This window comes from Neoarius graeffei, chromosome 4 (assembly GCF_027579695.1).
Source record: "Neoarius graeffei isolate fNeoGra1 chromosome 4, fNeoGra1.pri, whole genome shotgun sequence".
Lineage (NCBI taxonomy): Eukaryota > Metazoa > Chordata > Actinopteri > Siluriformes > Ariidae > Neoarius > Neoarius graeffei.
This window is the reverse complement of record NC_083572.1, coordinates 61,784,852-61,800,788: the sequence shown is the minus strand read 5'-3', so window position 1 is coordinate 61,800,788 and position 15,937 is coordinate 61,784,852. Positions and strand designations below refer to the sequence as shown.

Sequence of the window (15,937 nt, the reverse complement as noted above, 5' to 3'; positions counted from 1 at the left end):
AAGAGTTTGGACTCCACCAATCCACAGTCAGACAGATTGTGTACAAATGGAGGAAATTCAAGACCATTGTTACCCTCCCCAGGAGTGGTTGACCAACAAAGATAACTCCAAGAGCAAGACGTGTAATAGTCGGCAAGGTCACAAAGGACCCCAGGGTAACTTCTAAGCAACTGAAGGCCTCTCTCACATTGGCTAATGTTAATGTTCATGAGTCCACCATCAGGAGAACACTGAACAACAATGGTGTGCATGGCAGGGTTGCAAGGATAAAGCCACTGCTCTCCAAAAAGAACATTGCTGCTCATCTGCAGTTTGCTAAAGATCACGTGGACAAGCCAGAAGGCTATTGGAAAAATGTTTTGTGGACGGATGAAACCAAAATAGAACTTTTTGGTTTAAATGAGAAGCATTATATTTGGAGAAAGGAAAACACTGCATTCCAGCATAAGAACCTTATCCCATGTGTGAAACATGGTGGTGGTAGTATCATGGTTTGGGCCTGTTTTGCTGCATCTGGGCCAGGACGGCTTGCCATCATTGATGGAACAATGAATTCTGAATTATACCAGCAAATTCTAAAGGAAAATGTCAGGACATCCGTCCATGAACTGAATCTCAAGAGAAGGTGGGTCATGCAGCAAGACAACAACCCTAAGCACACAAGTCGTTCTACCAAAGAATGGTTAAAGAAGAATAAAGTTAATGTTTTGGAATGGCCATGTCAAAGTCCTGACCTTAATCCAATCGAAATGTTATGGAAGGACCTGAAGTGAGCAGTTCATGTGAGGAAACCCACCAACATTCCAGAGTTGAAGCTGTTCTGTATGGAGGAATGGGCTAAAATTCCTCCAAGCCAGTGTGCAGGACTGATCAACAGTTACCGGAAACATTTAGTTGCAGTTATTGCTGCACAAGGGGGTCACACCAGATACTGAAAGCAAGTTTCACATACTTTTGCCACTCACAGATATGTAATATTGGATCATTTTCCTCAATAAATAAATGAGCAAGTATAATATTTTTGTCTCATTTGTTTAACTGGGTTCTCTTTATCTACTTTTAGGACTTGTATGAAAATCTGATGATGTTTTAGGTCATATTTATGCAGAAATATAGAAAATTCTAAAGGGTTCACAAACTTTCAAGCACCACTGTATGTTATAGCAGCTACAATCAATCATTCACCCACCAGCAACTTTTCATAACCCTAATAGTCATTGCTGTATTTCTTATGGTCGGTCATGGTGCATATTTTTAAACCAATTTTTATATAAATGGTCAACTGCTTCCTTGGAAGTAAATATGTACCTGTCACATACTTTCTGTATCTTTGCCATGTTTTTTTTTCCCCAGTGTGTTTAGTGAGGTCTGAAGAGAGCACATGAAATCTTACCTGTTTTATTTTAGCGGTTGGCTCGCTGTGGTCAAAATCGCTCAGTGCAGCTTTAAAAGCTGATATAATACAGAGCTAATTGGCAACCATACATATTTTCTACAAAGGAGGGTGAAAAGGTGTCCAAAAATACTGTGCAAAAAATGTTATGCAAAACAACTTTTTTTTTTTTCATTTAAAAATGAAAATTATATTACCAATTTAAATCCATTTGATAAATACAGGCATTTCACAAGGCATGCCCAACAAAGACACAAAACGTTATTACAATTCTGTCTAGTAACACACACTGAAATCCTGCAACATGTTAAAGAAGATCTTATCATTCCAAAGTCTCAAAAAAGGTCTCACTGAGGAAGGGCTGTCCTTTGGGCTGATGATTTTTCCTAATCAAGGTATTGCCCAGTAAAAAGGCATGTTTGGAAAGGAATACCCACAATGCCTTTCCCATTGTAAAAGTTGTTATACTGATTTTCATTCATCTGGATTAAAACTCTAATCAACACAATGTAGTGACTAATTAGTGATTTGGATTTTCCCATACTGTTTGGCACCAATTCTGTGGTTTAATTTAGACACACTTTCACACACACATACACACATATGAATAATTTACTTGAACATAATTATATAAAAGAATCGAGCATGTACAAAAAGATAAAATAACTTTTGAAATCAACAATATTATACAGTTGTAAATAGGACAAGGTATAAAATGCTGAAATTTTGTTGTCATGGAAGTACAATCCAGGCTACTCTGTTCACATATGGACGTATATTGGATGTTGAAGTTTAGACCTTGTGCCATCTGTTAGCCCTGTATCAAGAGTGTCTTTAAACATCACGTGCAGATGTACTGCTCTTCAGCATTCTCAAAGGTACTGTGTACTTTGTGAGCGGACATTGGTATTTGTGCCATCTTTCATAGATACTTTGTCTTTGTTTCCTTCCATTTATTGACCTTCAGGAGGTACAGTTCTTAAAACATTATAGTGCATTTGTATTTGTGAGGTCACCTTTAGATGACCACTGAGAAACGCATAAAACTTTCGCACACCCACACACACTCTCTCAGTCTGCCTTCTGAGGCTAGGAGTCTTTGAGCATGTTAATGCGGGCGAAGATCTTGAGCGCTGGACCTAGTTTGATGTTCATAGCGCTCATTAAATGGTCCTCCTTCAGTAGCAGCATGGCCTGTCCATCAATCTCTTGAGAACGGAATTCATCCGCAATTTCTTGACAACCTGCCATGTCGACAGAACAAATCTCAATGTCATTACAAAAGTAAGTTACAAAATCATAGCAAGTATTTATTTTATAACTACAGTACCAGTCAAAAAATTTGGACACACCTACATATTCATAGGTTTTTCTGTATTGTGACTATTTTCTACATTGTAGAAAATACATTGTTTTCTATTTACGTAAATAATATGTGCATGGGTTTAGACCCAGCAAAAATTCACCTTTACGCTGATGATACAATCCTTTATACCACTGCATCATCACTGCAAGTAGCAATGGATTCCTTACAGTGTGCATTTAACTCATTACAGTTGACCCTTGTCAAATTAAAACTGGTGTTAAATGCCAAAAAAACAAAATTTATGATTTTTACTCGCTCACGCTCTTCTACCGAGTATACTGTTTTAACACTAGATGGCACTCAACTAGAGAGGGTACCCTCTTACAAATATCTTGGAATTTGGCTTGATGACAAGTTATCATTTGGAGTCCATATAGAAAGTATATTGAAAAAGCTTCGTCCTAAATTAGGTTTTTACTACCATTTGAAAAAATGCTTTTCTTTCACTGCCAGAAAACGATTAGTACTGAGCACTTTCCTTTCAGTATTAGATTATGGTGATATAATATACATTCAGGCAGCACGGTGGTGTAGTGGTTAGCGCTGTCGCCTCACAGCAAGAAGGTCCGGGTTCAAGCCCCGTGGCCGGCGAGGGCCTTTCTGTGTGGAGTTTGCATGTTCTCCCCGTGTCCGCGTGGGTTTCCTCCGGGTGCTCCGGTTTCCCCCACAGTCCAAAGACATGCAGGTTAGGTTAACTGGTGACTCTAAATTGACCGTAGGTGTGAATGTGAGTGTGAATGGTTGTCTGTGTCTATGTGTCAGCCCTGTGATGACCTGGCGACTTGTCCAGGGTGTACCCCGCCTTTCGCCCGTAGTCAGCTGGGATAGGCTCCAGCTTGCCTGCGACCCTGTAGAACAGGATAAAGCGGCTAGAGATAATGAGAGATGAGATGCATATACATGCATGCATCTTCATCCTATCCGAAAAAGCTGGATGTTGTTTATCATTCTGCTTTGAGGTTTGTAATTGGTGCTGCAGCAAGAACACATCACTGTAATCTATATAACATGGTGCAATGGACATCACTACAGCTTAGAAGGAAATCTCACAGCCTAGTATTTATTGCAAAGGCTTTAATGGGTAAACTACCTCAGTACATATGCAATTTACTGACACTCTGCACTAACACTTACAGTACACGTTCATCAATAAAACTCCTCCTTCAGTCTCCACCTACACGGACGGACTGGGCAAATCTGCCTTTAGTTCATATGCAGCACATGAGTGGAACACATTACAAAATACTTTAAATTTGGACTCCCTACCCTCCCTAAATGCCTTTAAAAATCTTTTAAACTCAGTTCTCACACAACAGTGCCATTGTTTTTCATAATTTTTAACCCTTATATCTTTAATTCATTTTTTATTGTTTCTTGTCCATAACAACTGGAATGTTGACATCTGGAATGTCTATGTGCTTAGTCTGTTAGTCTGTGTTTATTTTCATTTTTTGGAATGCCTGTGTGCTTATGTGTGTTAATATTGCATGTTCTATGTGTATGTTGTCTATGTATATTGAAACGTTTTATTTGCTGCCACCTTGGCCAGGACTTCCTGGAAGAAGAGATAATGTATCTCAATGGGACATTCCTGGTAAAATAAAGGATGAATAAAAATAAAAAAAAATACTGAAGACATCAACATTATGAAATAACATGTGGAGCATATACGGAATTATGTGGTAAACAAAAAGTGTTAAAAAATAAACAAAATAAGGTTCATATTTTAGATTCTTCAAAGTAGCCAGCGTTTACCTTGATGACGCTTTGCACACTATTGGCATTATTTTAACCAGCTTCATGAGGTCGTCACCTGGAATGCTTTTCAATTAACAGGTGCCTCGTCAAAAGTTAATTAGTGCAATTTCTTGCCTTCTTAATGTGTTTGATCTCAAACAGTAAACAATAAAAATACAGCAAATAGCCCAATTGCACAACTGTAGTAATCCATATTATGTCAAGAACCGCTCAACTAAGTAAAGAGAAATGACATCCATCATTACTTTAAGACATGAAGTGTCTTTTAATTAATAAAAATAAAGAAAAACTATCAAATTAGTAGGGGTGTCCAAACTTTTGTTTGGCACTGTATGTCAAATGCTCTTGCCAAAATGATCTCCCAAGATCCATTTGTAAATCACTGACCTGGCAGAGAGCGGATGAACTCAAACACCTCCTGCACGTTCCACTTGGTAGGATCACATGGCAAAAAGTGCTCGCTGAGTGTAGGAACGTCTTCCGGATCGGAGGTGGAGGGCCCTCGGGGTGGCCCCACAGGGCTGGAGCTAGCAGCAGATAGAGGAGATGGTGGCTCCTCATAACTGGAGATGTCTGAGCAGGGACTGGACTCTCCTTGACTGGGTTGAGAGGGGAGCGGAGAGGATACAGACTCACCCTGAGACTGCTGGCACACAGAAAGCCTCTGCAAAGTGTGACAGAGGTGTAGACTGTAAATGAAGATAGCCAAATGTTTGTGGACACCTGACCATCACAACCATATGTGTATCTTCCCCAAACTGCTGCCATAAAGTTGGAAGCACACATATTTAATTCAGTAGTATAGAATGTAATTGTATGCTGTAGCATTACTATATACTGTATGCATAGTACCCTTCACTGGTACTCATGGGCCTAGCACAAACCTGTTCCAGTATGACAATGTCCCTGTGCAAAAAACGAGGTCCATGAAGACATGGTTTACCAAGGTTGGAGTGGAAGAATGGTCTGGACTAGAGTGGCCTACACAGAGCCCTGACCTCAACCACACTCAACACCTTTGGGATCAATTGGAAGAACGACTGCACTCCAGTCCTTCTAATCCAACATCAGTTCCTGACCTCAGTGAACGAATAAGCAAATCCCCACAGCTATGTTTCACAATCTGGGGGAAAGCCTTTCCAGAAGAGTGGATGTAATTACAACAGCAAAGAGGGACTCAATCTGGGTTGGGATGGTCAGCAACCACATATGATGTAATTGTCAGGTGTCCACAAGCTTTTGGCCATATAGTGCACATAGTATAGCTTAAATAATCTCATCTCATCTCATCTCATCTCATTATCTGTAGCCGCTTTATCCTGTTCTACAGGGTCGCAGGCAAGCTGGAGCCTATCCCAGCTGACTACGGGCGAAAGGCGGGGTACACCCTGGACAAGTCGCCAGATCATCACAGGGCTGACACATAGACACAGACAACCATTCACACTCACATTCACACCTATGGTCAATTCAGAGTCACCAGTTAACCTAACCTGCATGTCTTTGGACTGTGGGGGAAACCGGAGCACCCGGAGGAAACCCACGTGGACACAGGGAGAACATGCAAACTCCGCACAGAAAGGTCCTCGCCGGCCACGGGGCTCGAACCCGGACCTTCTTGCTGTGAGGCGACAGCGCTAACCACTACACCACCGTGCCACCCCACATTGCAATTATATTCTCAATTACTGCAACTGACATTTCAAACTTCCCCTGTAATAAAAGATAAATTAGTGTGCTGATTATGTGCGAGTTGGATATTTGCTTGTGTTGTTCCAAAATAATTCTGTTTGACAGAACATGTGATTCATCAACCCACATAAACACTGTTAATCTGGAAAATTTGAGATTGATCAGGATGCTCACAGCACACAATGAAGCATATACTTTATTGGAGCATGTCTATTCCCAAAGTTGCAGCCTACAAATCCCATGAGCCTTAGATCCTCCTTATAAATAACTATTAATAAATCTATCCATCCATTTTCTATACTGCTTATCTGACAGGGTTGCGTGGGAAGCTGGAGCCAATCCTACTGGAGCCAATCCCTCTCGACTTCGGATGAAAAAGGCAGGCTACACTCTGGACAGGTTTCCAATCTATCACAAGGTTAACACAGAGATGAACAACCCTTCACACTCACATTGACACCTATGGGCAATTTAGAGTAACCAGTTGACCTAATCCACATGTCCCTGAAACCGGAGCACACAGAGGGAACCCACACAGACACGAGAAGAACATGCAAACTCTACACTTCACACAGAAAGGCCCTGGTTGGCTGGCAGGTTCAAACCCAGAACCTGCTTGCTGTGAGGCGACAGAGCTAATAACTGCACCACCATGCAGTGGTTTTAAAATAAATAACATAATTAAATATTCTAGACTTATAATCTGTAGTTTATATAAAGTGAATAATGGACAAAGCATTATGTAATATTCATCAATTCATTATATTGAACTAAATGTCAATTTGTGAATGTGTTGTGTTGGGAAGATGTTAACCTGTTTCTTTGCCTCTGTACTTCTGCAACTTCGATTGTGTGACCTTCGTCTCCACCGATTGGCAGTTTTGGAACGGTCAGGGTGGAAGAGGCCAATGCGTTTGGTGCACCCGACATTGTACCTGGTAAAGAGCAACACAAACTATGGTTACTAAATGAGGACAGAAACCTCTTGCACCCAGAAGTTAAATTCAACATTAGCATCCAATTGCTGTACCTTTTTGCACACACCACAGAGCAGAAGCGCTTGGAGCCTTTAAACTTGTAGGCAAAGTCAACCCAGCCGCACAACTCGCATGTCAGCTTGGGCTCTTCTGGCTCCTCTTCATCTCTCACTGCTGGATCTGAGAACAATATAAAGCACACATCCAAAAAGCAGGCTTAAACCCCAACACCTTGAAATGGGACCAAATGAAGAGGAGGTTGAAGATGATTGAGACCCAAAAATAACGTTTATGGAATAAGTATTTAATCTAATCTCTGAAATGTTTAGCATATCTCATTCTCATTCTGTAGCCGCTTTATCCTGTTCTACAGGGTCGCAGGCAAGCTGGAGCCTATCTCAGCTGACTACGGGCGAAAGGCGGGGTACACCCTGGACAAGTCGCCAGGTCATCACAGGGCTGACACATAGACACAGACAACCATTCACACTCACATTCACACCTACGGTCAATTTAGAGTCACCAGTTAACCTAACCTGCATGTCTTTGGACTGTGGGGGAAACCGGAGCACCCGGAGGAAATCCACGCAGACACAGGGAGAACATGCAAACTCCACACAGAAGGCCCTCGCCGGCCACGGGGCTCGAACCCGGACCTTCTTGCTGTGAGGCGACAGTGCTAACCACTACACCACCGTGCCGCCCTTGTTTAGCATATGTAAATCAGTAAATGCTTAAGATATTCCACTACATGTGAAACAATAGTTGATTAATCTGTAAGCTAGAGTTCATATTTAAGGGTTCACTTCCCACCTTGTTGTGAGGGCTCCTCGGGCTCAGAGTCAGTGGTGGTGGGGATGTTGTTCAGTGGGGTTTTCTGTGAGTCTGAAGGCTTCTCTGCTTTCTTAAGGCTGTCTGTCTGAACTGGAGGCCTCTCCACCTGCAAGCATGTACAATTACCCATAAATACACAATAATGTTGTACATTTTTATTTTTGCTATTTAGGTATTATTTAAGGGAGACGAATAGACAAAACAGCTGTAAATTTTAATGATTGCTCTGACCATTATGGCAATATACACTCACTGTCCTTTTTAATAGGAACACCTATACACCTGTTTATTTATCAGCAATGCATAAATCCTTTAGATACATGACAAGAGCTTCAGTTAACGCTTGCATCAAACACCAGAGAAATCTGATCTCAGTGATTCTGACTGGATCGTGGTTATTGGTGCCAGACTAGCTGATTTGACTATTTCAGAAACTGCTGATATACTGGGATTTTCATACATAATAGTCCATACAACTTACACAGAAGTGTGCAAAACACAAAATACGGTACATCCAGTGAGGGGTTCTTCTGCGGGCAAAAATGCCTTGTTGATGAGCAATGCCAGAAGATAATGGACAGACTGTTTTAAGGAGAGAGGAAGGCTATAACTCAAATGACCATTCTTTACAACCATCGTGGGCAGAAAATCATGTTAGAAGGCACAACATGCTGAAGTTTAAGGTGGATGGGCTACAACTGCAGAAGACCACATTGTGTTCTAGTCTTATCAGCCAAAAACTGGCATCTGAGGCTACAATGGGCACAAGCTCACCAAAACTGGAGAAGATTGCAAAAAGACCAGGTGATGTACCGTACACTATATGGCCCCAAGTTTGTGGACATCCTACATCACACCCACTGTTGTGGTTCTGCCACAAATTTGGAAGCACACAATTGTATAGAATGTCTTTGCATGCTGTAGCTTTACAATTTCCCTTCACTAAGGGGCATAAATATGTTCCAGCATGATAATGCCCCTGTGCACAATGCGAGGTCCATGAAGACATGATGTGCCAAGGTTGGAATGGAAGAACCTGAGTGTCATGCACAGATCCCTGACCTCAACCCCACTGAACACCTTTGAGATGAACTGGAATCCAGACCGCACACCAGGCCTCCTCATCCGACCTCACTGCCTGACCTCACTAATGCTTTTGTGGCTGAATAAGCAAATCCCCACAGCCAAAATCTAGTGGAAATCCTTGAAGGACTGAAGGATATTATAACAGCAAAGGGGAACTAAATCTGGAATGGATTGTTCAAAAAGGCCATATGGATTCAATGGTTGGATGTCCCCAAACCTTTGGCCATAGTGTATTTCCAAACTTCAAATGACCAGTTTCAATTAGCCTTGCTGTCAGCTTAAACCAGTCTGACCATTCTCTTCGGACTTCTCTCATCAAAAAGGCTTTCCCACCTGCAGAAGTGATGAGTACTGGATTTTTTTTAATGGTTTTTCACACCATTCAGTGCAAACTCCAGCAGTGGTTATGTGTGAAAATCATAAGAGATCAGCAGTTTCTGAAATACTCAAAACAGTCCATCTACACCATGGTTTAATGGGAAGAGTAATTGAAGTGCTTGTATCTGCATGATTTTATGCACTGTGTTCCTGCCACATGATTGGCTGTTTGGATAATTGCCTGATTGAGGATTGGTACGGGTATTTGTATTGAGGTGTCCAGTTAGTGTACCTATATAAAAAAAAAGATACTCAGTTTTTTTCTTCAATAATAGACCACATGAGGGCAGCATGACACTCACCATTCACATCCTTCCTGAATCTCGACTGGGGGTCTAACTGGGCAGGTTTTGGTTGAATTGTGCACGGAGAAATCTATACTGTATTGCATACCTTTAGATTATCTGTCTCGTTTTCTTCGCGGACGCACTGTCCGTTTACATTAACCCCCCTGAAAAAGCGGGGAAACGGGAATCCGCCAGCGTCCACGTATTCAATCTAGATCGTATCAGCTCCGGTGCTGTGTAAACATTGAGAATACGCGAATACGCTGTGCTGAGCTCTAGCTGGCGTCTCATTGGACAACGTCACTGTGACATCCACCTTCCTGATTCGCTGGCGTTGGTCATGTGACGCGACTGCTGAAAAACGGCGCAGACTTCCGCCTTGTATCACCTTTCATTAAAGAGTATAAAAGTATGAAAATACTGCAAATACTGATGCAAATACTGCCCATTGTGTAGTTATGATTGTCTTTAGGCTTGCCATCCTTCCACTTGCAAGTAATAAGTGATATGCGCTGGGATCTCACACACAGCGGCTCAGTCCCGAATCGTGGCTTGTTCACTTCACTCGCGCGCTCTGTGAGCTGCGCAGGGCCGGAGTGCGCACCCTCCAGAGGGCACTCGCTGTTCAGGGCGGAGTGATTTGGAGCGCAGGATGCCTGCGGAGCCGAGCGTATCCGCGTATTGGTGTTGCTGTGTGCACGGCTAACGGTTTTAGTGTCAACGCGAATCGTTTTAAGAACGTTAATCTGATGATCCGCTGATTCGACGTAATGTAAACGTAGCCTAAGAGAGTGCTGGTTTGATTCCCTGGACTAGCAGGAATGGCTGAAGTGCCCTTAAGCAAGGTACCTAACCCCAGGCTGCTCTCGGCATGTTGTACATTGCTCTGGATGAGAGCATCTGCTAAATGACATTAATGTAAAGTTCAGTAATTAACTATACAGTGATCTGTCTTATCCTTTGTACACACTATGGTTTTGTATCTTCACAAGAGTAACTTATAGTGTTATCAGGCCTGCAGTCCTCCCTGGGTACTGGCTGACTTTTAAAGAAAGCACAACTTTATTCATCAAACACTTGTGAAATTTCCTCTCTGCATTTAACCCATCTGAAGCAGTGAACACACATGCAAGCAATGAGCACACACACATACCCAGAGCAGCCATGCTAACAGTGCCCAGGGAGCAGATGGGAGTTCGGTGCCTCGCTCAAGGGCACCTCAGCCCAAGGCCACCCCATATTAACCTAACCACATGTCTTTGGAGTGTGGGGGAAACCAGAGCACCCAGAGGATGCCCACACAGACACAGGGAGAACATGCAAACTCCACACAGAAAGGCCCTTGCCAGCCACTGGGTTTGAACCCAGAACCTTCTTGCTGTGAGATGACCGTGCTAACCACTACACCACCATTGCTACACCACCGTTTTGGCTTCGGTCATTAGTTTACCTTTTTTTAAATCTGCTGGTTAGACTAGAAAACCTGTGTCCAGATATAATACATTTTAATACTACCTTCATGAAAGTTGTTGGACTTTTAAATGTTATATTTTTGAAATTATAGTTGGACTTTAAAAGTACCACAGAGTTAGGATGGAAATATTGTGTTTTGGTGTTGAGCTGCTTTTTAAGTTTGAGTGCATTTTTATTACTCTTGGGTAGCATTTGTCATGCAGATTTGACAACCATGTTGACCCCAAAATTAAACACACAAAACAGTGTCCCTCATTTGTGGTTTTTTAAAAATGTAATATTATTTAAAATGAACAACGTCCTTCCTGTCATGCTCCAACGAGTGTATCCACTCGCTTACCTAAGTGCTGTCACTAGTCATTAACCCTCATGTATAGAAGTAAACAAAAACAAACAAACAGTTTAGTTGGTGGACTTGAAGAGACAAACAGGGAAATAATCTACTCTTTGTCACTGGATTGAGGGATGTAAAGAGTCATGGTGATTGTGAGAAATGTCCATGCTATTAATGAACGTTTTCCTTAAAGATATACAACAAAACAGTTGAGGTGACTCGTGCCCCAAAATGTTCATTATGGTTTATTAGTGCAGCTCCAAAAATTAGAAGATTACGAAAAAGTTATTTATTTTCGTAATTTAGTTCAAAAAGGTAAACTTTCATATATTTTATCTTGATTACATGCAAAGTGAAACGTTTCAAGCCTTTTTTTGTTTTAATTTTGAGGATTATGGCTTATAGCTCATGAAAATCAGAAATCCAGTATCTCAAATTATTAGAATGTTTCCTAAGATCAATCAAAAAAGAATTTACAATACATAAATGTCCAACTTCTGAAAAGTCTGTTCATTTATACACTCAATACTTGGATAGGGCTCCTTTACCACAAATTACTCTATCAATGCGGTGTGGCACGGAGGCGATCAGGTGTGCTGAGGTGTTATTGAAGCCCAGGTTGCTTTAATAATGGCCTTCAGCTTGTCTGCATTTTTGGGTCAGGTGTTTCTCATCTTCCTCTTGACAGTACCCCAGAGATTCCCTATGGGGTTCAGGTCAGGCGAGTTGGCTGGCCAATCAAGCACAGTAATATCATAGTCAGCAAACCATTTGGTAGTAGTTTTGGCACTGTGGGCAGGTGCTAAGGCCTGCTGGAAAAGGAAATCGGTATCTCCATAAAGCTTGTCAGCAGATGGAAGCATGAAGTGCTCTAAAATCTCTTGGTGGACAGCTGCGTTGACTTTGGAATTGATAAAACACAGTGAACCAACACCAGCAGATGACATGGAACCCCAAATCATCACAGACTGCAGAAACTTCACACTACACTTCAAACACCTTGGATTCTGTGCCTCTCCACTCTTCCTCCAGACTCTAGGACCTTGATTTCCAAATGAAATGCAAAATTCACCTTCATCTGAAAAGAGGACTTTGGACCACTGAGCAACAGTCCAGTTAATTCTCTCCTTAGCCCAGGTAAGACAATTCTGACATTCTCTCTGGTTCAGGAGTGGCTTGATATTAGGGATGCAACAGTTGTAGCTCCTTTCCTGAAGATGTCTGTGTGTGGTGGTTCTTGATGCCCTGACACCAGCCTCAGTCCACTGCTTATGAAGCTCTCCCAAGTTCTTGAATAGACTTTTCTTGACAATCCTCTCAAAGCTGAAGTCATCCCTGTTGCTTGTGCACCTTTTCCAGCCAGCCTTTTCAGCAATGACCTTCTGTGGCTGACCCTCCTTGTGGAGGGTGTCAATGATCATCTTCTGGAAAACTGTCAAGTCAGCAGTCTTCCCCATGATTGTGGTTGGGTGTACTGAACTCAACTGAGATGCACGGTGTTTATGCTGTTTTATTCAAACTCAAAATCCATCCACCGATCCATTATCTGTAACCGCTTATCCTGTGCAGGGTCATGGGCAAGCTGGAGCCTATCCCAGCTAACTATGGGTGAGAGGCAGGGTACACCCTGGACAAGTCGCCAGGTCATTGCAGGGCTGACACATACAGACAGATGGCCATTTACACCTCACATTCACACCTACGGTCAATTTAGAGTCACCAATTAGCCTAAACTGCATGTCTTTGGACTGTGGGGGAAACCGGAACACCCAGAGGAAACCCACGTAGACACGGGGAGAACATGCAAACTCCACACAGAAAGGCCCCCGTCGGCCACTGAGCTCGAACCCAGGACCTTCTTGCTGTGAGGCGACAGTGTGAACCACTACACCACCGTGCTGCCCAAACTCGAAATGAAATACTTTAATATTTTGAGATATGGGTTTGTTTTTGCATTGCAGGCCATAATTATCAAAATTAATATAGAAAAATGTTTGAAACATTTTAGTTTAAATGTAATGAGTCTAGAATATATTAAATTTTCACTTTCTTAAATAACTGATGGAAAATATTGAACTTTTTCCACAATATTATGATTTTTGGAGAAGCAGTGGTACATGAATTTCTCCTTTGTATATTTAACCAATTATTATATATTTTTTGAATTAAACATATTTTTTTTTCATCCATACTAATATGACTAGAGATCTGATATCTAATACTGATATGCAAAGCACTGGCCTAGAAAGTTTCTGTCATTTATACTGACCATGTGGCTTGAAGTGATGTGCACAAGCAAATAGGTTATGATAAGTTAAGTACAACCCCGATTCCAAAAAAGTTGGGACAAAGTACAAATTGTAAATAAAAACGGAATGCAATAATTTACAAATCTCAAAAATTGATATTGTATTCACAATAGAACATAGACAACATATCAAATGTCAAAAGTGAGACATTTTGAAATTTCATGCCAAATATTGGCTCATTTGAAATTTCATGACAGCAACACATCTCAAAAAAGTTGGGACAGGGGCAATAAGAGGCTGGAAAAGTTAAAGGTACAAAAAAGGAACAGCTGGAGGACCAAATTGCAACTCATTAGGTCAATTGGCAATAGGTCATTAACATGACTGGGTATAAAAAGAGCATCTTGGAGTGGCAGCGGCTCTCAGAAGTAAAGATGGGAAGAGGATCACCAATCCCCCTAATTCTGCACCGACAAATAGTGGAGCAATATCAGAAAGGAGTTCGACAGTGTAAAATTGCAAAGAGTTTGAACATATCATCATCTACAGTGCATAATATCATCAAAAGATTTAGAGAATCTGGAAGAATCTCTGTGTGTAAGGGTCAAGGCCGGAAAACCATACTGGGTGCCCGTGATCTTTGGGCCCTTAGACGGCACTGCATCACATACAGGCACGCTTCTGTATTGGAAATCACAAAATGGGCTCAGGAATATTTCCAGAGAACATCATCTGTGAACACAGTTCACCGTGCCATCCGCCATTGCCAGCTAAAACTCTATAGTTCAAAGAAGAAGCCATATCTAAACATGATCCAGAAGCGCAGATGTCTTCTCTGGGCCAAGGCTCATTTAAAATGGACTGTGGCAAAGTGGAAAACTGTTCTGTGGTCAGACGAATCAAAATTTGAAGTTCTTTATGGAAATCAGGGACGCCGTGTCATTCGGACTAAAGAGGAGAAGGACGACCCAAGTTGTTATCCGTGCTCAGTTCAGAAGCCTGCATCTCTGATGGTATGGGATTGCATTAGTGTGTGTGGCATGGGCAGCTTACACATCTGGAAAGACACCATCAATGCTGAAAGGTATATCCAGGTTCTAGAGCAACATATGCTCCCATCCAGACGACGTCTCTTTCAGGGAAGACCTTGCATTTTCCAACATGACAATGCCAAACCACATACTGCATCAATTACAGCATCATGGCTGCGTAGAAGAAGGGTCCGGGTACTGAACTGGCCAGCCTGCAGTCCAGATCTTTCACCCATAGAAAACATTTGGCGCATCATAACACGGAAGATACGACAAAAAAGACCTAAGACAGTTGAGCAACTAGAATCCTACATTAGACAAGAATGGGTTAACATTCCTATCCCTAAACTTGAGCAACTTGTCTCCTCAGTCCCCAGACGTTTACAGACTGTTGTAAAGAGAAAAGGGGATGTCTCACAGTGGTAAACATGGCCTTGTCCCAACTTTTTTGAGATGTGTTGTTGTCATGAAATTTAAAATCACCTAATTTTTCTCTTTAAATGATACATTTTCTCAGTTTAAATATTTGATATGTCATCTATGTTCTATTCTGAATAAAATATGGAATTTTGAAACTTCCACATCATTGCATTCCATTTTTATTTACAATTTGTACTTTGTCCCAACTTTTTTGGAATCGGGGTTGTAGTACAAAGAGACTCTATGGGCTGTTTCACAGTCATGATTATCTTTTTGAATAACACCAACTAACTGCAAGCTGGAGTTTCTTATACCTTACTTTACAGGAACACACCAGCCCTACCTACAGCAGTAATGTCTCTTATAAGTCCCTATCAATATTTGTAAGAGTCAAATGCGGCCTCAGTTTTGACCTTGTGGTCATTTCATTTAATTCTACTTTAATTATTACACTTAGATTTTACTCGTTAAATTCAGAATTGCATTTTTTAGCACTAACCAGGTTTTACTTTGGGACGTATGCTTTCATTCACAATAGAAAGATATTTAAGTGGAAGTTACATTTTTTTGTCAACTAAGTGCCTCAGACAGTATCCTTTGCTCATCACAAATGTCCTCTCCGGAAAACACTCACCATATGATGAGGTTGTAAATGATTT

The 15,937-nt window shown here is 41.5% G+C and overlaps 1 protein-coding gene across 2 annotated transcripts in view; it reads right to left on the bottom strand.

The window, feature by feature from the left end:
- Positions 1-1,506: 1,506 nt before the first annotated feature.
- Positions 1,507-15,937, bottom strand: part of phc2b (polyhomeotic homolog 2b (Drosophila)) — a 76,582-nt gene continuing 62,151 nt past the window's right edge. For both annotated transcript variants that reach the window (XM_060919448.1, XM_060919449.1), the window contains exons 11-15: positions 8,000-8,126; positions 7,240-7,366; positions 7,024-7,144; positions 4,905-5,181; positions 1,507-2,637 (exon numbers count right to left, since the gene is read on the bottom strand). In XM_060919448.1, coding sequence (XP_060775431.1) covers positions 2,483-2,637; positions 4,905-5,181; positions 7,024-7,144; positions 7,240-7,366; positions 8,000-8,126 — 807 coding nt within the window. In that variant the 3' untranslated portion in view covers positions 1,507-2,482. The remainder of the gene's footprint in view (positions 2,638-4,904; positions 5,182-7,023; positions 7,145-7,239; positions 7,367-7,999; positions 8,127-15,937) is intronic.